The 23,435-nt window shown below is 37.1% G+C and overlaps 3 protein-coding genes and 1 long non-coding RNA gene across 6 annotated transcripts; 2 read left to right on the plus strand and 2 right to left on the minus strand.

The window, feature by feature from the left end:
• Positions 1 to 4,143: 4,143 nt before the first annotated feature.
• Positions 4,144 to 6,718, minus strand: LOC117629259. 2 transcript variants are annotated; one of them, XR_004586049.1, is made up of 4 exons: positions 6,470 to 6,718; positions 6,259 to 6,360; positions 6,018 to 6,148; positions 4,144 to 4,939 (listed from the first exon to the last, which is right to left on the minus strand). It is a non-coding gene; the product is annotated as an uncharacterized LOC117629259 (long non-coding RNA). The 2 variants fall into 2 exon arrangements; XR_004586048.1 differs by having other exon boundaries at positions 4,144 to 4,449; positions 6,470 to 6,717.
• A 424-nt stretch (positions 6,719 to 7,142) lies between these two features.
• LOC117629163 (beta-1,2-xylosyltransferase XYXT1) lies at positions 7,143 to 8,928 on the minus strand. The gene is made up of 3 exons (XM_034361666.1): positions 8,784 to 8,928; positions 8,407 to 8,640; positions 7,143 to 8,308 (listed from the first exon to the last, which is right to left on the minus strand). The coding sequence occupies exons 1-3, from the start codon at positions 8,926 to 8,928 to the stop codon at positions 7,143 to 7,145; spliced, it is 1,545 nt and encodes a 514-aa protein (XP_034217557.1).
• A 4,458-nt stretch (positions 8,929 to 13,386) lies between these two features.
• On the plus strand, positions 13,387 to 17,043 carry LOC117627020 (protein DETOXIFICATION 16-like). 2 transcript variants are annotated; one of them, XM_034358888.1, is made up of 9 exons: positions 13,387 to 13,823; positions 14,752 to 15,296; positions 15,402 to 15,488; positions 15,605 to 15,661; positions 15,751 to 15,989; positions 16,117 to 16,235; positions 16,333 to 16,419; positions 16,501 to 16,587; positions 16,676 to 17,043. In XM_034358888.1, the coding sequence occupies exons 1-8, from the start codon at positions 13,518 to 13,520 to the stop codon at positions 16,558 to 16,560; spliced, it is 1,500 nt and encodes a 499-aa protein (XP_034214779.1). In that variant the 5' UTR covers positions 13,387 to 13,517; the 3' UTR covers positions 16,561 to 16,587; positions 16,676 to 17,043. The 2 variants fall into 2 exon arrangements, with proteins under 2 accessions (XP_034214779.1, XP_034214780.1); XM_034358889.1 differs by having other exon boundaries at positions 13,518 to 13,823; positions 16,501 to 16,571; positions 16,660 to 17,043.
• Positions 17,044 to 20,705: 3,662 nt separating this feature from the next.
• LOC117629164 (disease resistance protein RGA2-like) lies at positions 20,706 to 23,329 on the plus strand. Its single transcript, XM_034361667.1, has 2 exons — positions 20,706 to 21,333; positions 21,558 to 23,329. Exons 1-2 carry the CDS (start codon positions 20,706 to 20,708, stop codon positions 23,327 to 23,329), a joined length of 2,400 nt encoding a protein of 799 aa, XP_034217558.1.
• Positions 23,330 to 23,435: the final 106 nt, after the last annotated feature.

Raw genomic sequence — 23,435 nt, forward strand, 5'->3', positions numbered from 1 at the left:
ATAAATCTTCTTAGGATCTCCAGCATTCCCCCTGGTACGAAAAACTCGACTCGGGAGAGTTAAAATTTCAAGTGAACAAAAAGAGTGATCAAGTTTCTTAAGGTGTCTTGACTCTTCAGAGTCAGTTGAGTGCTGCTGACTGGCAGTTCAATTGATGTTGTTTGCATCTGTTCTACTTGTATATTTCTCTCTTTTGTTTTTGGGCAGAATATATTTCTCATTTTGTACATGGCAGGAAAAATGCAGGATGAACTAATATTTCTACACTCAGCAGTGATTTTCATGTCTTTGGCTGTATTCATCTTTCCTTGTGGCATTGTTTCTGTATTAACCAAAATCTTAAAAGACAACATTATTAAGTCCTCGATGGACAGAGAAAAACATTGTCTTTGCTGTTGTTGGGAATGAACGAACGCACTCAGGCCGTCCCCACCGCAGCCCAATAATAGCAAGGGATAAAATAGTAAAAACTAATATTTGAAGTTTAAACAATAATAAAATAAACTTGCAAAATGATTTAGCTCACGTAATGCGAAAAAAATTAAAAATAAACTTACAAATTATAGATGGATGTAATAATAGAAAAGGGAACAAATGCATATATCTTGGAAAATAAAAGGAAGTTTGACAACAAACAAAAAATAAAATAAAAATAAAAAGGAAGAATATTTTTTATTTATTTAATATATACTCTTATTTTGTCTCTAAAAAAATTTCTCTTATTTTGTTGGGTCAGTGAAATTCATATAAGAAAGCCCAAAACGAAGACAAGTAACAAAGAGGCCCAAATTATAACACGAAAACCGGCTGTGACCGACTCCTCTAATTTCTACAATCTGATTCAGAGCTAACTTCTGAGCGAGAGAGCGAGAGAGCGAGAGAGCGGAGAGAGTCCGGATGAAAGAGAAACCTAGATCTGGTCGCTCGCGTCTCTGGACGAGATTCGAGAATGGAGCCCTATGGCAAAATACGAACCATAAATCGTTGCCATTGCCTTGTCCGGAGCCGGATCCGAACAAGGCAATGATTTAGGGTTTCGGATGGTGCAGAGAGAATGGTGAGATCGTTCGTCTCTGCGTCGACGATGAAGATCACAACAGTCCACAACGTAGCTATTTCGCGCGGATTAGGATCTGTGTCAGATTACGGTAAGAGTATAAATGGATGATTTAAACCCTATTTGAGTGCTAGGTTTACACGATGCTTATTTTGTTCGTTCTGGAATAAAGAAAGGATCTCCGTTCATTTAGTAGCAAGAATTTCATGTCATTGCCTGTTTGGAGAGAAAGAGAACGTTCAATTTCCCGTGTAGGCAGTGTTTGACTATTTTTTATTGGAATATTTTGATTAATTTAATCTGCTGATATGAAATAGGATACATGAAATTTTGTTCATATATCTGACTTCGTTTTTACTTTAGCCTGAGTTTTTAACCATTGTTAAGTTGATTGAAAACGAGCATTCAGTTTTCAATTTTTTGATGAAACATGCATGAGCTAACAGCTCTAGGGTATTATGCCCTTTAGGTTTTCATTTTATAATTTGGACAGTTTTTGTTCTATTCAGTTTAGGGCTTGAGAGTATCTGGCTTAATTTTTAAATCTCTGTAGAATCTATTATGCTGCACGCCTCTCATGTTGTGGTTTGGAGGCCTTGTGGGCAATTATGCTTATAATGCAGAAAGCCTCACATTTTGATGTCCAGTTATGCATCCAGGCAGATTATCTTACCTACGGTTATGCATCCACTTTTTGCGTACCCATTCTCTTTCCCACACCCTACTTTATCACTTCGTATGGTGACTTTCATCGTAATCTACATGCTTGGTCCGTGTTTGATGTGTCTAGTGCATGAGTGTGTGTGTCTCTATATATATGTGTATAACAATATGGTTTGAGGACTGTGCGAGTAAATTTTGTATTCCTTTCTGTAATTCTTTTATATTAATACAAGTCATGAGTGGGTGTCATTTTTACATTCCTATGCACAAAATTGATTTGGCAATGATTACTTTTTCAGGTGACCAGGAGCTAGTGAATCTAGAGGTGATTAACCATTTAGTTACCACAGTGAAGCCAGAGGTGATTCTTGGTTTAATGCTTTTAAAAAACCTTGATGTTTTCTTTCCCCCACACACACACACCCTACTTTATTCATACCGTGACTTTCATCCTAATCTACATGCTTGGCCTCTGTTTGATGCGTCTAGTACATGAGTGTGTGTGAGGTTTCTTTCCTGCCTCTATAATGCATTCATTCTTCCTTTTTTTTCTTGCTCCAACTAAATTTTCTTTTTTTATTTAAAAGAAATCTTCTTCTTTTTTTTTTCTAAATTGTGAAGCATGAAAGTGCTATCATTTGGTTTTACATGCCTTTATTTTTCGTTCGGTCAGCTATCAAATTGTGTGTTACTTTGTTCTACATTGCCTTGCTTATTTTTTCGCTCTTGAAGGCATTTTTCTTCTGCGTTGCATGGTTTCTGGGCGCTGGGAAAATGAAGGCAAAGGATGAGAGTCAAATGGGAAAGAGGGTTGGACCACACGGCCGGCATGGATTTTTCCAAGTTTTTTTTAATCTCTTTAAGTAGATTTGGTTTTTTTTTTTAATTTGCAGTCGATATTTTAATTTCTTTTAAAATGGCCAGATTACATGTTAGGAGTCGAACCCTGGATAACTGAATGGTTGGCCCAATCAGGCATAAAAATCGACTGCCCGTACATAGATAAAAAGCCCAGAGCGAACGTTCCAGCTTGCTCTTAAATCAACCGCTTGGGCAAATGGCTTTACTTTGACTTTTAGATTATAGGCGCATTACAAAATTTGAGATTCGGTAAGATAGACTGATCAAGTGTTTCAATATCATCTAACTTGTTAGTATTATTGGTGGCGAATTCATGGCTACAAACGTAATTGGGCGGCAATCTCAGATTTCTGGGCACGGAATAAATTGTGCGATAAGACAATTTCAAGTTATTAAGGCCAAATTTGATATAACTGCCCTCCTTATTTAACTGCTTGTTGCATTGGGTGTGCCCAAAAGTGTGATTTGTATGATAATATAAGGCCCAGAAATCGGCCCAATATTAAGAAAACGGGTCTAGACGTTCGCCCAACAGAAATGTGCCAACTAACGTTAATATAGTCCAGCGTTTGGCCCAGTATCTGAAAACAGGCCCACATGTCGCCTGAAAATAGGCCCTGTAATCTGCCCAATAAGCTAAAAAAGGCCAAGTCAGCCCAAACAAGCTCAAATGGGCCAACATGACGGCCCAATACCTTGAGAAGCAGCCAATGACGCTCAAATGGGCCCAGATGAAGCCCCAATACGGTGAGTAAAGGCCCAAAAGGTTGCCCAATGACGCTCAAATGGGCCCCTAGGCCCAATAATGTGAAAACAGGCCCAGAGAGAGGCCCAATAACGTGAAAACAAGCCCAGATAGAGGCCCAATAAAGTGATAAAAGGGGCCCAGATGTCGGCCCAATACCTTAAGCGAAGGCCCAAGAATAGGCCCAATGACGCTCAAATGGCTCAGATCTCAGCCCAGTAACGTGAAAAGAGGCCCATATATCGGCCCAATAATGTGAAACAAGCCCATATAGTGGCCCAATAAAGTGAAAACAGGCCCACATATCCGCCCAATAACCTAAAAAGCCTGGATTTCGGCCCAATAACCTGAAAAATCAGGCCCATATATCGGCCCAATGACGTAGAAATAAAAAGAAGGTCCCGAATTCGGCCCAATAATCTGAGAGAACAGGCCCAGAAGTCGGCCCCTTAACCTGACAAAAGGCCCAATAGTCGGCCCGGTATCGCTTCATTGGGACCAGATGTCCCAAGAACGTAGGAAAGGGTCCAGACATCGGCCCAATTACGTTGAATACAGGCCCAAATGTTGGATAAAAACCTGACAAGGCCCAAAGTCAGCCCAATAACGCTCAAATGGGCTATCTCAGCCCAACAACGTGCCAAAAGGGGCCAGAAATTGGCCCTCACGTTGACCCAATAACATAAAAAGGTCCTGTAAGCCGACCAATAATTTAAAGTTCTGATTAAGGTTCGGCCCAATAACAAAAAGGTGGGCCTATTAAATGGAACTTTAGTTCAAGTTTGGCCCAATATGTCAAACGTTAACCCAAAGCTAATAACTTCAGCCTATTACAGGCAAAAACCTATAAATATAGTGAATATATTGTTATTCGGTCGTGTTAGTGTCATGTTTCAAATCATGTTTTCTCGGTAAACCAACGTCCTCATTCATTATATTACCTGAAACTTGATAACAGAGAAACTGGCGCGCACACACCAAAAACCAAACAAACAAAAAAGTTATCATTCAGCCAAGCTGCTTTCTTTATCACCATTATCATCTCAAGATCCCAAGCCTTCACAGTAGCGACCATCCCAGTAGTCAATGGCCTTTTTGCATTTTCAAGCTTTACAAAAGGTCTCTGTTCCAAAAAGATAGATTAACAACCAAATTAATTCATATGAACAGAAGCATAGCTGCAGAAAAGAACATCAAGTATTGGCCAAAAAAATACAAATGAAAAACCGATAAAATATACACAGAGGTGTAAATTCTTGGAACGAGTTAGCAGCTTTTGGGCCAAAATTGCAGAACTACTAAACCCTTCCCCAAAATCGATAATTATTGGACCCAAAAATTGATATCAGAAATATTAGGCCCAATTTGCAATTACTGGTGCAAGAATTCTATAATGAGGGCCTTATATATGTCCCTTCGGTGAGGCCCTATCTCTTAACCCTTGGATCAAATTGGTTAGCCTAATCCGGTTAAGAGATAGAACCTCATTTAAGGACCATACATAAGGCCCTCACTATAGAATGACTATTTACTGGTGGTGTAACCAATTTGTTTGGGCCTAGACACATGAAACCCAATAAGTACTAAACACAGCCAACTAGCTAAAATGAGCCCTGCAGAAAACATAACATATGATCAGAAACATTTACAGAGGAAGTCTATACAATGTAAAATATAAGACTCCTAATACTAAGACTGAAAAATAAGATCCCTCAATGGCATTTCCTACTATACCCATATTATTATAGCTATATATTTCACCCCATAAACAAGATTTAAGGCACAAGCATTTTAGGACACTTGTAGCTGCCTTCAGTCATAACTAACACAGTTACAAGAAGTATAGCGGACAGTAAGTGGCTATCCAAGCATTCAATCGGCTACAGAGGGGGGTTTCAGCAAGCAGGTAAGCCGATGATGACTATTAAAAACTTAGGTAGGTCAATCGTCGTTCATCCCTCGTATTCTCTCCTGTGAAGAGATTAATCCCTAATATCAACAAAATGCATTATGATTTTGAGCGCCATTCTACTCCTGCTGCATCAATTTGACTTAGCATACAAAACTATGTCCATTACCAGCTACAGGCTGCTATACTAAACTACGTCCATTACCATCTTCAGGCTGCTATACTGTACTGCAAACCCACTTATTTGCCTCAGTATTCATCAAAACATTATAACTTCACTTCCTAGATATCGGGAATATAAGGTTGCAGAAAGTTACTTCACACATTGCTTCTAATATTCTAAAGCTCTCTCGCTTACTCTAACAAAGTAAACATACAAAACATAGAATTGCTGCAGCTAAGACATACCATGCAACAAACAACTTACACAATTAAAACAGAAGTACAAGTACAATTCCATGTTCGTTTTGCTTCGGAGTGAGAAACCACACTAGTAATAATGCATGAAAGATGCCTTTCCCTAATAAAACAAGATTAAAAGGACCATGCCAACTTTGGCCATTGAAGAAAGCCATCGCAAAGTTTTGGCCACACATAATTTATTTATACGCAACCAATAAAGGTCAATAAATAGTAACAACAAACATTGCACCTTATGAATTGTCATGTTCCCCAACACTCTTAAGCGTTATCATTGAGAAATTCAGCACAGTCCAAACAAAAACTTTCAAGTCCGAACAAGAAACCAATCAATTAAAAAAACCAAAAATTCAAACACTCACTTGAAGATCTTGCTGGAAGTGGAAGCTATGCAATGAATTGGCCTGAAGATGCTTCTCTTTACACGACCCAGCCAAGGTCTCGGAGATCGAGGCCGATCACAATCTTCTTCGATCGCACAAGCTTCTTCCATCTAAGACAAGGTAAAATGAAATGATAAATTAGGGTTAGGGTTGGGTCAGGGATTAAGATTTGAGACATGCTAGAGATTGACGAATTTAAAGATGAGAGTGGGAGATTTACGCTATGCTTTCGAAGATTTCATGCAAATTTCTCGCAGATCCCTGCTCGTGATGCGAACACTAAGGCCGACGACGACGGTTCGCATGCACAAATTTCTTCGATCTAAAACAAGGTCAAATGAAATGGTAAATTAGGGTTAGGGCTAGGTCAGGGTTTAGAATTTGAGATGTGCTAGAGATTGACAAATTCAAATAAGAGAGTAGAGATTTACGCTACGCTTTCGAAAATTTCATGCAAATTTCTCGCAGATCCTCGTGATGCGAACACCAAGGGCGACGACGACGGTTCGTATGCTCGCCTCGCCATAAACCCCAATCTTCGAAGCTTTGGTCCATCTCGGCCTCCCATGTCGTCAATTTTGCAGCGAAATCTCATAATCTCCGATATAGATGATCCGACATAGTCTCTAGATCGAGATAGTGCAGAGAAGTCTCTCAGATCAAAATATCATATCAAGATGAATAATGTTCTTCTAATGATAATAATAGCTTCGTCGGGTCGGGTCATATTTGTATTCTTATGTATGAAGCCCATTCCTTGCGTACTGTTATGTCAAAGTATCAGGCCACAACCATCTCTTTTCTGTCTTCTATCTGGGCCTCAGCAATTGAGTCAAATTAAGTTGTGGGTACCCCTAGCCTGGTCTGTATTTTATTCCATCTCCTTGGGTTTGGCTTTCTGTCTGGCGATACCTTTTCATATGACTTGTGACCCATTGGAGTTTTGGAAAGATCAATAATAACCACCAATTAATTTAAACTCCATTTCTGAATGCATCTCCCTCAAGTTCTATACAATATATTGAATACTTGGCCCCAGAAGACGGAGACAAAATGAAAATGAAAACAGAACAAGGAAATAACATTTAGAAATCAAACAATGGCCTAATTCTGATGCAGAAGCTCAAGGGCTTTCAACAGTGTAGGTCTAAACCTATTGACATTAAGCTTTACATTTTGTTTCTCCAAAAATATTGACTTGAATGCTTCCCACCCCTGTTTTCCAATTGAGTAAGGGTCAGTGAAAACTGCATGATCCAGTGGGTATTGCTGTATCAACGTGCTCTCCTCATTGCTTATCTTATATTCCAAATACTTGAGATTCATATATTGTGAAGGCTCGCCAAAGTCGTTCGTAGCCAGCCATTCGAACCCTCCAACGGGAAGTATTTGAATGAAAACTGCATTCTCAGGAAGGAAAAGAATGTTTGTAAGCCCAGCTCCATGAACTCCCATTAACACATCACAAGAGTTTACGACTTCTGCAAATTTTGACAAGTTAATGTCAGCCTCTGCAACAATCACCTTGAATCCCAAGCGTCTAGCCATTTTAGAAATTTCCCCTGTATTTGTGAAAGACCTTGTTCTCTTTCTTGGTATGATCAGAAGCCGGGGCCTTTTTCGTTGATGACCTTCTTTGATTCTGATTGCATTGGCTTTTTTCAATGAGAAACTGTTTCTTAGAAACTCTCTGAAGTCTTTCATAGAATATGAATGTTTTGAAGGGTCAATGCTCAGCTCCTTTTCATGTCTTTTAAGGCCAACCGTTAGGCTTGGGAAGCAATGCACAACATCTTCCTTGTCGATGTCGATAATGTCATACTTGGACAGTCCTTTTAGTACTGCTTGGTACTTTGTTACCCAAAAAGGTTTTATATCCGAAATAAGAAATTGAACTTCTCCATCATATTTTCTAGAAGTGATAAAGAGAGGGATCACCACATCAGTGAACTCATGGAAATGGTTTCCTGTATATCCACCATTTGAAAACAAGATGGCAGGAACTCTATGATTTCGGTTACATTGAGGGATTTCCAGATCACCAATGACTGGTTTCACTGACCATGCTCGAGTATGGCTCATAGCCGTTTTGTCTTCTTTTCGAGCATAAGGTCTTATACTCCAGGACCTATTCCCAATTTGAGATGAAACAACAAACGCTGACGAAGATTTCGCATCGACATGAACATCCTTGTTGATCTCGCAAAATTCCGTTTTTGCTTCCATGGTATTGCAAAGTGGCTCTAAATTCTTTGTCACCACTTCTTCAACTGCAGGATGAGTGTTTAAACGGCCTTAAATCAGAATGAACATTTTCTCATTATTAAATAAATACGCAGGAAATGAAGAAAATCAGAGGGGTCCTTACTCTTTGCCTCTTCAGCCTGACTGCTGCTTGCAATGGGATTAGTGAGAGTGCTTGCGTTTTGCTGCAGATCATCAGAATCTGCTGCTACTTGAGAAGTCATATTTTCAAACTCCTCCGTCGTGTTTGTGTTTATCTCCGGATATTCGAGCATGTTTTTAATTACTTGCTGAGTGCTGTTTGTTTCCCAGAGTGCCAGTATCTGGTGTTTGACCCCCATTGACCGCTGCAATTTCACTGCGACATGATTGAGTGCATATCAAAGTTAGAAATCAATATGCTAAGCATGGTCACTTTGAAACTCTTGTATGAAACAGAAGAAGGTTACCAAAAAAAAAATTGACATAGAGAAAATTCTGAGAATACATAAATGGACATACAAGCTGGTAGAGGATTCAAATTAGGCTTGAGCACTGTGCAGAAGCACAATGCTATGAGCAAGCAGCAAACAAATGCTCCATATCTCAATTTCTTCTGCTCATGCCGACTGAAACTTCTGGCAAGTATGGAATCATACATCACCATTTTTGCGATAGAATACAAACACTCTACTTACTAAAAAACATACAAAGGCATTTTTCTTTTGGCAGATGGAATGGAGAAGATGATGATCAAAATATTACAAAGAGTCCAAGATTAAGCAAGTGACCTCTTTAGCAAATGGAATGCTAAGAGGCTTGCTTGCTTGAGTAGATGGGGAAGCAAGTCTTAATTGGTTGCCATTTTGTATGTCAATTGAAGGGAAGTTGAGGTGCATTTTCAATGACTTGTTGCACCCCACGATTTTGTTAGTTTTCTTTCTCTCTAGTCTAGCAGATTCTCCAAAACTAAAAAAATAGATATGAAAGGGACATTTTGGTTGACTGCATTTGAGACAAACATCTTTTCTGCATATATGATTATGAGCTAGAGTTCAATTTCTTGTTTATATTTGTAAAATGCATAATGCGCCTGCTGTAGATTCCAGCTTCAATTGAAAGCTATGAACTAACTACAATTGTTGAAAACTGGATATTGGGTATCACTACCAGTCCTAAATTCAACTGCAACTGCAACTGCAAAGATAAAAGTCATCTTATCAAAATCACTTAGGTGAATCGGACCTTTTTTGTTTTATATTAATCTACAAAGAAGATGATTCAAATTTAAAATTTCTTTCAATATTGAAAAAATAAATACTACTAAAATAAAAGTTAGTTAGTCCGTGAAACGGTCTTTGTAGAACCAGTATCACCAAGTTGAACCTTCGACTGATTCTAATCCTAACACAATATTCAACTTTTCCCTCACCATTTGAATGACCCCAATGACTTACAATTAGTTTATTTTGATGTACATTGTTTACAAATTATTAGTTTTAGTTAAACCAAGTTTAGGAGGATTGTCAATAGACCACTAATATCATTATGTGATATCAACAACTCAACAAACATATTGTACCAAACAACCAAGCCAACATAGTGCAAAAATGTGTCGGTCAGATTGAAAAAGTCTAGAGCCGTGGAAAATGCTGAGGCATGCGTAGAAGCTAGTATGGGAGATTGGAGAAGGACATTTTAACCATACATTTGTCTCTCTATTTTGGTGGGCAGCATGATGAAGCCGAAGTTGGAGGGCTTTGTATTTTTAAATTGCTTGTTTTCTCAAAGGAATACGTGTGTGACTTAAAATAATATCAGCATTTCATATATAGTTCCAGAAAAGTAATAGGAGTTGTTAATGGAGTGTTATCACCACAATTATATGCAACCACTCTGGACCTGGGGCCTCGAATTCCATGGATTAGGCATTGCTTATGGTTTAACATAATATTATTAGTGAATATTATTACATATTGTGCATGCGTGTTGATTAAGCTATGTACAACCTTGACAAAATTCAGCACCCTACAACAACCGTTTGACCCTGTTTGCCCAAGTCAATATTTGGTAGCATGTATCAACCACAGGGGTAATGTGGGCATTTTGCATGAGCTCAATTATTTCAAATGTTTTTAACTTTTATTATAATTATAAGAATTTCATGATATGCTTCGAATTGTGAAACAAACACTAGCAATTGTGTGGCAAGTAGGACATATAGCAGGCCAAAGAAGAGGTGGAAATATTGTCTCATCTCAAATTATAATGAAAGAAAATCATGTATGTCAATGGGTTCCCACCACAGTGGTGATGGATTCTCCCTTCCCCCCTTATAGTATTCAGGATCGAACCTCAGCGAAGTTTCTTTCCTCCAAAGTAACAAAAAAAATCACGTATAAATTGTTAAAATAGAGCCTCGCCTTCTATTAAAAAAGAAAAAGAAAATGGATCTTTGCTTATTTATTATTATTATTATTTTATAACATGAATTCTGTATGAATTGTGGTAATTTTTATTTATTTTCCTGAAAAATGAAACGTGGTTGTAACCAAACCTGTTCTTCCCCTCAAAATCATTTAATTGATATTAATTAATTGTTATGCATCGATTCAAGTCATCTTTCTAATCTTATTAATACTTATTGTTTATATTATTATTATGAGTGATGTCTGTTTATTGTGAAACTGTAGATGGAAAATTGATGCCTATAATTAAGAATAATATTTGCACCGTATTACCGATAATGACAATTGGTGGGGGGGCCAAAGTTGCCTCATTGCCATTGCCAAGTTGCCCTTACCTTGGTCCTTACCATGTCATTTTCTTTACCAAAACAATATTTATAAGAATGCTTAAATTAAATCATCATCCTGACCCAAAAGCCAAAACAAAACAAAACAAAACGGTGGGGGTTTGATTATGACTGAAACAATGAAATGTGGTGTGGCAATCTGGTGCAATTATCATATACGGTCGTTGTGAACATTGACTTTAATTATTTGTGTACTACAAAAAAATATTATTTAGTTTCAATATCGTGATAAAATAATATAGCAGTAATTATGCAATTTTATGGGCACATCATTCATAAAAATGGAAACATATACGTAAAATCCCCCCTCTTGCAAGTTGCAATGAAACAAATTTCTCCTTACGTAATTTTATAGGCGCATAATTTATATATCCATAATTATATTCGATTGTGATTTGATGTTGATGCCCATGCAACAATATAAAAGTTACAGTTGGCCATATGTTTTGATTTAGCTTATCTATACATTTAGATTGTAGATGTTGGTTCAAATAATAGGAGTTTGTATTTTTTCCAACTCTTGTAAAATTTTGGTGTCCTTCTTCTTCTTTTTATCTATACATTTAGATTGTAGATGTTGGTTAAAAAAAAAAAAAAAATCAAATAATAGGAATATAAATACTCTTTAATCAAGTTTGTATTTTTTCCAACTCTTGTAAAATTTTGGTGGTTTGGGCAGTATTATTTCTGTTTGTTTCTTGAGGCCTAAACATCCTTTGAACCAAGCCATGAAGGGTATGGTTCTCGAGCCCAAATACTAAATGTCTTTTAGAACTAGCCCAAGTTGTACAAAGAGATGTCCTTTAGAAGAAGGCGAAGGAGGAGGAAAGAAAATAGATCGGGTCCAATTTAGAATGTGAAGCCAACCACTAAAATAGCCCAATTATATAATAAGCCCAAGTTAAAACCAGCTATTATAGCCCAATTTAAAACCCAGTTATAATAGCCCATACCATTTGGGTAATGAAGGTCAAGCTTTGAGACCCAGTCAAATTGCAAAGGAACACCTGGCCCAAACCATTTGGGGATCCAATTGCAGGGGCATCGCTGAACTGAACTGAGAGCCAGAAAGTTGGAGACTTTCAGTTAAGAGTCCCATTTAGAATTCTGGTGAAATATTTCAGGCTTTAAAAAAATTTTTATTGCAACGGAGGACTTTGTACCGAGATTTTATTTATGATGTAATTTGATTTATAAAATTGAGCGAGATTGTTCCTTATTCATTTTTAAATCTTTAAATGAGCGGGACTGTTGATTTATATGCTAAATGATTGTCTTTTTGTTGGTGGTGTCCAGTCATCCTATGTGGTTGAACTTGGACATCACAAGTTTTTGATTTAATAAGTTAATTATTTAAGAGTTAAGGTGGAAAATGTTCCAAAGAGCTTTGGAGTTACATGAGCCTAAATTCATACAATATCGGAGCGCAGCCCAAGTATGACACCACCAACTACGGTCAACATTTTTTATTTTTTTATTTTAAGGATATCACTATTTTAGTTGTCATATTTTAGTTGTCATACTTTGACTGAGGGTACTAAAATCACTTTGAGTTTGACCAAAAGCTTTATTATTCTTTCTGAAAAGAAAAAAAAGAAGGTACTAATAGCCTTTCTTTTCCGTGACTTACAATTATGAAACCCTCGAAAGGTTGCCTACAAATTTTCGCGGTTCCAATTTTTCTGACCCGCTTGCTGCTCCGAAATTTGTCGGGAAGGTCAGATAATGACCCGAATGCTCAAAAATAAATTTATAAAATCAGACCAAACTACTCTAATTTAATTGGGTCAGATGGGCGGGTTGGATTGACCCGGATTTTTGCCCACCCTACCTACAATATCTGTGTGGCTCTTGTTGAGTTTGGTCTGTTTTTTGTTCTTTTCTTATGGGCAGTGACAAACTCAGACATTCAATTATTATTATTATTTTACTATTTTCGGATTTGGCAATATTTTCTTCAAGAACACAAGACGTATCAATTTTGACAACCACTACTTCCACCCAAGAAGAAGAAAAGAAAGGTTGACCAATGAAAATATGAAAAGTGATAAGTGTATTAGGATATAGGAGGGTTGGCTCAAAGTGGCTTGCTTTCGTCTTGTTGAGCATAAATGTCATATGAATGAGCCGCCAAAAAATGTTTTTGTCTTCATCTCACTAAATACGTCGTGTGCTATTACAAATCCACCCCTCAATTATCATATAAACTAATATTATTATGGCGATCACTGAGGCCCTTGACGGACCCAATTTTATATAGAATCCTTTTCACGACTTAAAACAGAAGCATCGTGCAGCAGCTATACCATTGGGTACGGCATTTGAAAAATTAAAATTAAAATTAAGAACTTCAGGTCCTATATAAAACACACGCACTGCTATCTGTCTGTCTCTCCCTCTATCTCTCTCACACACACTCTTTCTTTGAAGCTAAGCAGAAAATGGGGACAGAAGACAACACACCACCATCTCTGAGCTCACCATTGATCGAAGTCTGTGAAGAAGATGATGCAGTTAAGGAGATTGAAAAACACGAGGGAAGCCATGGAAGGGGTTTTAAGAGAAATGAAATTGTTGAAGAAGTAAAGAAGCAGTTATGGCTAGCAGGGCCTCTTATATGTGTGAGTCTGTTACAGTACTCTGTACAGATAATAGCTGTTATGTTTGTAGGTCATCTTGGTGAATTGTCTCTCTCTGGTGCTTCCATGGCCCTTTCCTTCTCATCCGTCACCGGTTTCAGCTTGCTAGTAAGTTTGCTCTCCTCTCTCATTAATAAGGACTATTTGAATTAATTTAGACTTATGTAATACAATATACATATTGGTTTTGGAGTTCCAAACTTTGGTTGGATTCCTTATATTATATTATGTTGCACCACTTTCACCTTTATGGCACATCTACTTGCTTAGTTAGTAGATGCTATCACACGTGCAATCATACTCAATTCGATGGAATTGTTTGATCTTAAAGGGGATCTTCTATAATTTCGAATGTGAGGGGTTATTTCTTGGTTTCGTCCCGTCATTAATAACTTGATTATTTTTAGATAATAGTAGATAGAATTTTCTAAATTCAGTCACATTCTGTGGACTTTGCTTGCCTATCTTTCCAAATTTTCCAAGAAATCTCAAATTTATCCCGTTCCATTTGTGTTAAACATACAGCTTTTGGATGCCTCTAAGAATATCTGAAATGAAGAATCACTTTATATTAATTACAGAAGTTGATTCATTTGTGGGAAACATAACTAAATTTGTTGGCATAACATGTATATAATACCCCAGACCATCATATTAGCAGAGAAGACATGTTGATATTTTGAACTTTGCTTCTTGTGTGGAAATATTGTACACTAAAGATTAGTCCATCATGAAACACCTTTTGGATCTTGACGGCTATGCTCTTTTTGGATCTTCATGGATAAATATTGGACACATTTACTGGTCTTTTTATGTACATTTTAGTTAACACCTTTGGATATGTTTTTCCATTGATTTGTCTCTACAATTTCTGGTCTGACTTTGTCCTCTTAATGCTTGCTTCAATTTATTTTGCCAAAACGAAGATGATGAGTCTGATTTCATATAATAACATAACTCTTCCAAGTTGCAACCTGGCGAACCGTTTCTAAGTTTCTAGTAATCATTCTGATTTTGATTTTTTCAACTCAAACAGATGGGAATGTCAAGTGCACTGGATACATTATGTGGACAATGCTATGGTGCAAAGCAGTATCATATGATGGGCATACACATGCAGAGAGCCATGCTTGTTCTTTCAATTGTTTGCATACCCCTTGCTATCATTTCCGCAAACACAAGAATCATTCTAACAGCTCTTGGCCAAGATGCTGCCATAGCAGCACAAGCCGGACAATTTGCCCGTTTCCTGATCCCTTCCCTTTTTGCATATGGACTTCTTCAGTGCCTTGTGAGGTTCTTACAAACTCAAAACATTGTGTTCCCAATGATGCTGAGCTCTGCCATTACAGCTTTGCTGCACATCCCTCTCTGTTGGATTCTTGTGTTTACATCTGGACTTGGAAGCAGGGGAGCTGCCTTGGCAGTTTCAATCTCTTTTTGGATCAATGTGCTATTATTGGCACTTTATGTCAGGTTCTCTTCATTATGTTCCAAAACTTGGACAGGCTTCTCGAAGGAGGCATTTCACAACATTATTCCATTTGTTAGACTCGCTATTCCTTCAGCTGTGATGGTCTGGTAATTTCGATTTCTTAATTAATATTTCACAAGGTTGTCTACTTCTAAGATCAGTTATTTTAGTGTCTAAAAGATCCTAATGCAGTTGACCATGAATTTAAACAGCTTGGAAATGTGGTCCTTTGAACTGATTGTTCTTCTATCTGGTCTTCTTCCAAACCCAAAGTTGGAAACCTCAGTGCTTTCTATCAGGTTGGTTCCTAACTGTGATAATTTACTCTTGGATTTCTTCGACAGTTTCTGCAGTCTGGTTTGGGAAATATTCTGCACTTTTAATGTTGTTACTTATCAAATTTGTGTATTGCCAGCCTAAATACAGCGGCAATGGTTTGGATGATCCCATTTGGACTCAGTTCTGCTGTCAGGTGAGCTACGCTGTGGTACATTTAAAATTGTAAAGTCAATCTTCCTTATGTTTCCAATCTTATGATGTCTCGGTTTCTATGATTTCCAGCACTCGCGTCTCAAATGAATTAGGAGCAGGGCGTCCAGAAACCGCACGTTTAGCAGTGTGTGTTGTCTTAGTCATGGCCATTACTGTGGGTTTATTGGTGGGATCAGTCTTGATACTGATACGCAACTTCTGGGGCTATGCTTATAGCAATGAAACACAAGTGGTCAAATATCTAGCAACCATGATGCCAATACTTGCAACATCCAACTTCTTAGACGGTCTCCAGTGTGTTCTTTCAGGTCTTCCTACTATTTTCGTACCCTTATAATCAAAATCAACATAAACACAATATACAATTCCATCAGTATATTTATAGGTAGCTAGGGATTAATGCAGTCAGTATATTTATGTGTTTTACATTTTCAGGCACTGCTAGAGGATGTGGCTGGCAGAAGATTGGAGCATATATTAATCTTGGGTCGTATTATTTAGTTGGAATTCCACTGGCTATTGTATTTTCTTTTGTCATTCACATCGGTGGAAAGGTAAAAAAAAGAAAAAAGAGAGAAAAAAAAAGAGAATTTTCCTTTTTCTTCTTTTCTTGCCCTTTTATAACTATATCTGTTAAAATGTTTTGAATAGGGGCTCTGGCTCGGGATCATATGTGCATTGATTGTGCAAGTGTTATCACTTCTTACCGTAACCATACGCACCAACTGGGAGAAAGAGGTTCCAAAATTCTCTCTCTATCTCAACACAGCACAAATTCTTTCTCCTCTTTATATCTAATCTTATGGTTGTTTTGGTTAGGCAAAAAAAGCTACAGAAAGAGTATATGACACAACTGTTCCCGTGGACGTAGTGTCATGAAGCTGGATTATATATTATCTACAACAGGCTTCACTTACACTTGACGATAACGAGTGACACAACTGTTCCCGTGGACGTAGTGTCATGAAGCTGGATTATATATTATCTACAACAGGCTTCACTTACACTTGACGATAACGAGTCACGAACACACCACAGAAAATCTTGACAGTGTCAGCAGCAGCACTGGTGCAACTACATATGCTTGGCACAATACTCAAGCTATATCTTGAGCATTACCATTCTTAGTGGATGCTGAGGCTTGAAGATGCAACTCAATAATAAGTTAGCCTATCCCAGTTTTGGTGTTATTTGGGAAATTCTTCTGAAAATCTAGCAGAGATGTCTTTTCCCTTTGGATGCTATGACAATTTTACAAATGCTTGAAACATGTAAACTTTAACTAGGAAGAATAAATCCTATGGATGGAGATGGATCATTCAATGAAAAATGTATCATCCTTCTTCTTTTCCGCCCTTTTTATGTGGTTTATTATTTATCAAGAAATTCAACTTATATTTAGGAGAGGACTAAAGTGGGCATAAAGATAGAGAGCTCAAATAGTTCTAAACTAGCAGGAAAGCCCGCGCGATGCTGCGGGTTTTGAAATTGCGTAGACAAAATTAGACTGTTTATATATATAATGAGATTTAATTTATAACATTATAAAGGAGTGTAAGTTGCAAAAAAGCATGTAATAACATATTTTACAGGCTACTTGTTATGTTAAAGTACTACACTTGTTTTTATATAGATTGAGATGTTTATAGTAGGAAGTAGACATCAAAATAGCAAAATTTGGATAGTTTTGTACAGCATGCTATTTAATTGGGCGAGCTTTGTTTTGCACTTTCTTCATGATTTTTTTTTCTCTTTGATGGAGGTCTTGACCCTGTTATAAAAAAAAGTGAAAAAAATAGTAAATGTTAATATTGATGAATGGGGAAAATTGAGTTAGGACAATAATCATAAACATTTAATTATGTATAAACATGAATAATATAATTTATCAATTTAATAAGAAAGTTATAAATAGTTTTCCAATCTAGGAAATACGAAGTTACAAAATTAAGAGAACTAATGAGCAAGCTGTAGATGGTTTTCTAATTGAAATAATACAAAGTAAACATATTTTAAATTTTGTGTTTATCTAAAGGAAAAGTTGAAGAGAGGCAAAATAATTATGGTTGAATAATTTGAAGAGAAATTGGAAAAAAGGGTGTAAATATAATGTTTAGATTTTTAATTCTCTTATATATTAGGAATATATGACTTTTTTGCTGTTATTTAGAGCAAAAATTATTTAAGGGTTTGACATTTCTGTTAAAAAACGGGCAGAACCTATCTTGAAAAATGGACATTTTCCCAAAAAATTTACCTGTAAATATGACAATTTAATGTCGTCATTATTAATATGACAAACATTTTTATTTGGGACTTGTATATGATTTGAAATGATGAGATTATGAGGTTCTTGCATGATTTGCTTTCTCGCGGTATTTCTAGTTCTCTTCGACATTATCAATGAAGATTTTAATTTCCCAAAAACAGGTTGATATCTAGGGGAAAAAAAACATATATATATATATATAAGTAATATTTCACATTATTAACAACATTTAAAGTCTAAGAATGTAAAATAAATGTAGAAATATAATAATAGAGTTATATAAATGGAAATCTTGAAATGATATAATATTTGCTAATCAATTAATTATAAATGATATGCACAGTTTTTGTGAAAAGTTTGAAAATACTAACCTATAATGAGAAAATTTGTTAAGTACTTGTACCAACACGTATGTAAAAGCAGGATGATAGCAAAAACCTAAAATACATAAGTAGAAGAACAGTTTTTGTTAATAGGTTCAAATCCAAATAATTAAATTCATAAAGCAAAAATATTTCATTTTATACATCAATTAAATCTCTGTTATTTCATCAAACAACCAACTTTGTTTCATAATGATTGAACAGTATATATATATATATATTAATATAAAGCCTTGTTTAACCGATATGTATAGTTGAGACATTTAATTGAAAATTTATAATTAACAAAGTTCACCAGATTAATAATTTAAATAAAATGCTTAATGAGAACATCAAGGAGAAAATATTTAAAAATGGGGCAAAATTTTAGAAGGGTTTTTATACCTCGAATTAGAAGGGTTTTTATACCTCGAATATGATAGTGGTATCCAAATGCTTAGTCCCTTGCCTTTTGGTGTATCCAAGCTGTCAAATAAACAAATAATTGAATTATATTCGGATCGGATATGTGTGTATCTACATACATGTATACATATTATAAACAAAGTGGATAGTACAAAATTGTTTTATATAACTGCATTATAATTATAAAGAAACGATATTAATTTTTATTTGATCAAAATGACATAGCTATAAATATATATATATATATATATATATAATATAACAATTCTAGATATCTATTATTTTATCAGATAACCAATTTTTGTTCATAATGATTAAACAGTATATATATATATATATAAAGTCTTGTTAAATCTATATGTAAAATTGAGACATTGAACTCAAAATTTATAATCAACCAAGTTCATCAGACTAATGATTTGGATAAAATATTCAATGACAACATCAAAGGGAAAATATTAAAAACAGGAGGAAAATCTTAGCAAAAAGGTATATCCAACTTGTATCAATCAACAAAATAAAGATTCTTTGTAAATAACTTGTCAATCTAAATGGTCTGTGACTACAATTTTATTTTAAAGAGATAAAAATCATCCATCTCATACATAACTTAAGTCAATTTATAAATAAAACTTTCCCTCTGTCAGATTAGTTTCCTTTTGTTTATCTTAAATTACACTATCTGTTTGTTCTTGAAAAAAAACCCTTTTAAACAATTAACTTGTCCACTATAAACCTAAAGAAAATTAAACCCATTTTCACATGGTGCCGTCTAGCCGTGTCCCATTAAAAACTCAAAGATGATATGATATGTACGCTCTGTTACTATTTGCTCATGCTTTAAATAATGTGATTTGCAGCAGCAGAACAGAGCATGCATGTCCTCTATATATTTATACTGAAAAAGGCTGTCACCGACCTTGTTAGAGAAGAAGAAGCCATAGATTTTGCTGTCTCTGTGGGTGTCTGTCTGAAACTCTGATCGATGCAGTCTCGAATATATCAATTCACCGACCAAACTTTTACACTTGCTCCAAAATCCACATCTTTCCCTCCAATTTATAATTATAAATACTCTCTCTCAATCACTCACTCGCTCACCTCTTGAGCTAGTTAGTTGTTCCTTTCCATTCCTAACTTCTTCTCGTCATCACTTGGCTAAAAGTTACTACTCCAAATCCAAACAATGTCCTCGTGGACCTCCTCTTCCTTCAAATCCTCTGCACCAGAAGAAGGTTTGAGCATCGCAAGCATCAGTTTGGAGGAAGAGCAAGAAGACCCAGCAGCAACCCACCATGGCTATAGTAACTACGTGAGCAGCCATGTGCATATAAAACCCACCCACACCTCTCAACCCTTAGACAAAGATGTGGTTTTGCGGCGTATCAGACAGCGCAAGCGTGTCAACAGAGTGCGCTTTCCATGGCTGCCCCCCAACCAGCTGGTTGGAAACGAACGAACTGAACCCTCTGTCTCAGCAGACGAAACGATCTCAACGAAGGAGGAGGGGCAAAAACGGGAACAAAAGAAGCTGTTTAGTCAAGGGCAGTTTCGTCAATTCACTGTGCAGCAGGGGAAAAAAAACAGAAACAGCAGGAAAATGAGGGGCATTTCCGTCATTACACTGTGCTTAGCTACAGTGTTTAGTTGCATTGGGCTTTAGTATATATAGAATATGTGTTTTATTCTTTGCTTGCGGTTCTACCAAAGAATGATTGTATTAGCAAAGAAAAGGAATGAACATTAATAGCACTATTCTCACTCAATGTTTTGCATTTTGGTATTATTTAATAAGTTTCTATACTTAAGTAAGACACCTTCGGATCAGATGCAAAGCCAAGTTCTATAAAATTTCATATTCCGCAGGAGATTTGTATATAACAGCAGATTGTAGTTCTATTGCATTCATCAAAGTAGCCATTTATCGATACATACAAAAACTCCCTTTCCTCTCCTTTGGATTCACCATGGGGCAATTTGTCTATACCATTGCAGAGAATGTCATGAATGGGCTAGCTTCCTATGCTTACCAAGAAATCTGCTTGGCGTGGGGTGTCACAGATGAACTAAACAAGCTTAAGGACACCTTCTCAAGCATCAAGTTAGTGATCCTGGATGCAGAGGAAAAGCAAAGGAAGGAACTCCGTCTGAGCCAATGGCTAGGAAAGCTCAAAGATGTTTGCTACGATGTGGATGACATGCTTAATGACTTTGCATTCAAAGAACTGCAGATGCAAATGCTGATCCTCCGTGGGCGTGGGAGCATCAAAGAACAGGTACGCATATTCTTTTCGGGTTGGAATCCGGTCGTGTTTAACTTCAAAATGGGTCATAGAATCAAGGAGATTAGAGAAAGGTTAGATGTAATAGCAATTGAAAAATCTCAGTTTCCTCTAGTGGAGAGAGCTGGAGATTGGCAGAGTCAGAGTGTGCCCACAGAGAGGGAGACTCACTCTTTTGTGCAAGCCTATGATGTTATCGGGAGAGAGGACGATAAGAAACAGATTATCATCCATATCTTGAACTTGACCTTGAAGGAAAAGAGTCGTGATGTCCAGGAAAATGTTTCTGTTATATCGATTACTGGATTAGGAGGTATAGGAAAGACTACCCTAGTTAAATTGGTGTATAATGATCACAGGGTAGTTAGACACTTCGACATGAGAATGTGGGTATGTGTTTCAGACCACTTTGATAATAAAAGACGGTGCGTGAAATCGTTGCTTCTGCAACTAACCAAAACTGTGGCGATCAAGAAAGTTTTGATCGTGTGCAGAAAAAGTTGCAAAGTGCTTTGAAAGATAAACAATTTTTATTAGTGTTGGATGATGTTTGGGATAAGGGTCAAATTGGAGTAACAACTGCAAAATGGATTGATTTAAAAGCTTTGTTAAATGTTGGAGCAAACGGGAGTAAAGTCATTGTCACAACGCGTAGCGAATCGGTTGCTTCGATTATGGACTCTGTTTGCGTGCATCAACTGAGAGGTCTTCCCCACGAGAGTTGCATGTCTTTGTTCATAAAAAGGGCATTTGATCGAAAAGGAGAGGAGCAGCGCTATCCACACTTGATGGAAATTGCACATGGTATTGCAAAGAAGTGCGAAGGGGTTCCTCTAGCCGTAACCACCATGGGGAGCCTGCTGTGTTTGAAAAGGGAGAAACATTTTTGGTCAGAAGTGAGAGACAATGACATATGGAGATTGCCGCAGGGAAACGATGACATTCTACCTGCACTGAAATTAAGCTACGATGCATTGTCATCTTACTTGAAACCTTGTTTTGTCATTTGTTCACTTTTCCCCAAGGATTACGTTTTCCGAAGCACAGATTTAGTGTCGTTGTGGATGGCACAAGGCTTCATTCAATCCTCTAAAGGAAACCAGGAGTTGGAAGAGATCGGCCTAGACTACATAAGGCAATTATGCTCTAGATCTTTATTTCAAATTGATGAAGCTTCAATTGATTTTATAGTATTCAAAATGCATGCTCTTGTGCATGATTTAGCCATGTCTGTTTCAGAAGAAGAGTGCTTATCTGTAAACTTCCGTCCTACCTCTGATACCTGTAAAAGGGTTCGACACGTGTCGATGTCGGAGGATGACTTGCCCATGAAGGGGGAACGAGTTCCCGAATTCTTACGTCAGTTGAAGAAAGTGTGGACCATTCTGTTTCCAGTTCCAGGGCATGTAGGTACCTCCAGCAAATCTGTGTTGACAGCATGCATCTTGAGATTCAAGTACCTACGGGTGCTGGATTTGAGTGGCTCAACTTTTGAGATGTTACCGAGTTCCATTGGTAAATTGAGTCGCTTGAGATATCTCGACTTGTCGAAAAATCCATTCATAAAGAAACTTCCAGGTTCCATTTGCAACCTGCTGAATTTGCAGACCTTGCTGCTTTCAAACTGTGAGAAGCTCAGGGAGTTGCCCAGAGACATCGGGAACCTGATCAACCTCAGAACATTGGTGTTAACCACAAATCAGATGGTTTTGGCAGGAGGAATTGAACGTCTCACCTCTCTTCGATTTTTACAGGTCCACAATTGTAGCTATCTTGAATCTTTGGGCCAAGGCATCCAATGCCTCACTAACCTCCGAATGCTGGTTATTAGCAACTGTGAGAATCTAAAGTCGTTGCCACCCGACATGAAATGCTTAACCGCATTAAAGACTTTGGGTATCTCCGATTGCGAGAAGCTCGACTTGATGACGTCGGGAGGAGGCATTCGAGGTCTTCGATCAGTCTCCATCTCCAAAGCTTCGCGCTTGGAGGCTCTTCCCCATTGGCTTCAAGACTCTGCAAACACTCTGCAGAGCTTGCGTGTTAAGAACTGTGAGGATCTGAAGGAACTTCCAGAGTGGCTGCAAAACTTCAAGTTGCTCCAACAACTGGTGATTGAATATTGCCCTCAATTGTTGGCTTTACCACAAGGGATGTATCACCTGGGTGCATTGAGATTATTGAAGATCGTCGGGTGTTCTAAACTGAGCGAAAGATGCAAAAGCAACGAAGGTGCAGATTGGCCCAAGATTGCTCATGTCAGTAAGATTACACTTGACGGAGAAATTATCGCCTCAAAAGATGATTAGGTAACAATCATTCATTGATCTTTTCATTTTCATGTGTTTTTTATTTCAATCTTTTATTTCTTTTTTCTCGGTGGATGTATTATCAAGTCGGCAAGAGAATACTGCT

This window comes from Prunus dulcis, chromosome 5, assembly GCF_902201215.1.
Source record: "Prunus dulcis chromosome 5, ALMONDv2, whole genome shotgun sequence".
Classification (NCBI taxonomy): domain Eukaryota; kingdom Viridiplantae; phylum Streptophyta; class Magnoliopsida; order Rosales; family Rosaceae; genus Prunus; species Prunus dulcis.

Coding starts and splice junctions, on each gene's coding strand:
- LOC117629163 (XM_034361666.1), bottom strand. CDS start 8,928: ATGGTGATGTATGATTCCATACTTGCCAGAAGTTTCAGTCGGCATGAG. Junction 8,641..8,783: donor TTTGAATCCTCTACCAGCTT/GTATGTCCATTT, acceptor ATCATGTCGCAG/TGAAATTGCAGCGGTCAATG. Junction 8,309..8,406: donor TCAGGCTGAAGAGGCAAAGA/GTAAGGACCCCT, acceptor CTCATCCTGCAG/TTGAAGAAGTGGTGACAAAG.
- LOC117627020 (XM_034358888.1), top strand. CDS start 13,518: ATGGGGACAGAAGACAACACACCACCATCTCTGAGCTCACCATTGATC. Junction 15,489..15,604: donor ACCTCAGTGCTTTCTATCAG/GTTGGTTCCTAA, acceptor GTGTATTGCCAG/CCTAAATACAGCGGCAATGG. Junction 16,420..16,500: donor GCACCAACTGGGAGAAAGAG/GTTCCAAAATTC, acceptor TGTTTTGGTTAG/GCAAAAAAAGCTACAGAAAG.
- LOC117629164 (XM_034361667.1), top strand. CDS start 20,706: ATGGGGCAATTTGTCTATACCATTGCAGAGAATGTCATGAATGGGCTA. Junction 21,334..21,557: donor ATCGATTACTGGATTAGGAG/GTATAGGAAAGA, acceptor AATTTTTATTAG/TGTTGGATGATGTTTGGGAT.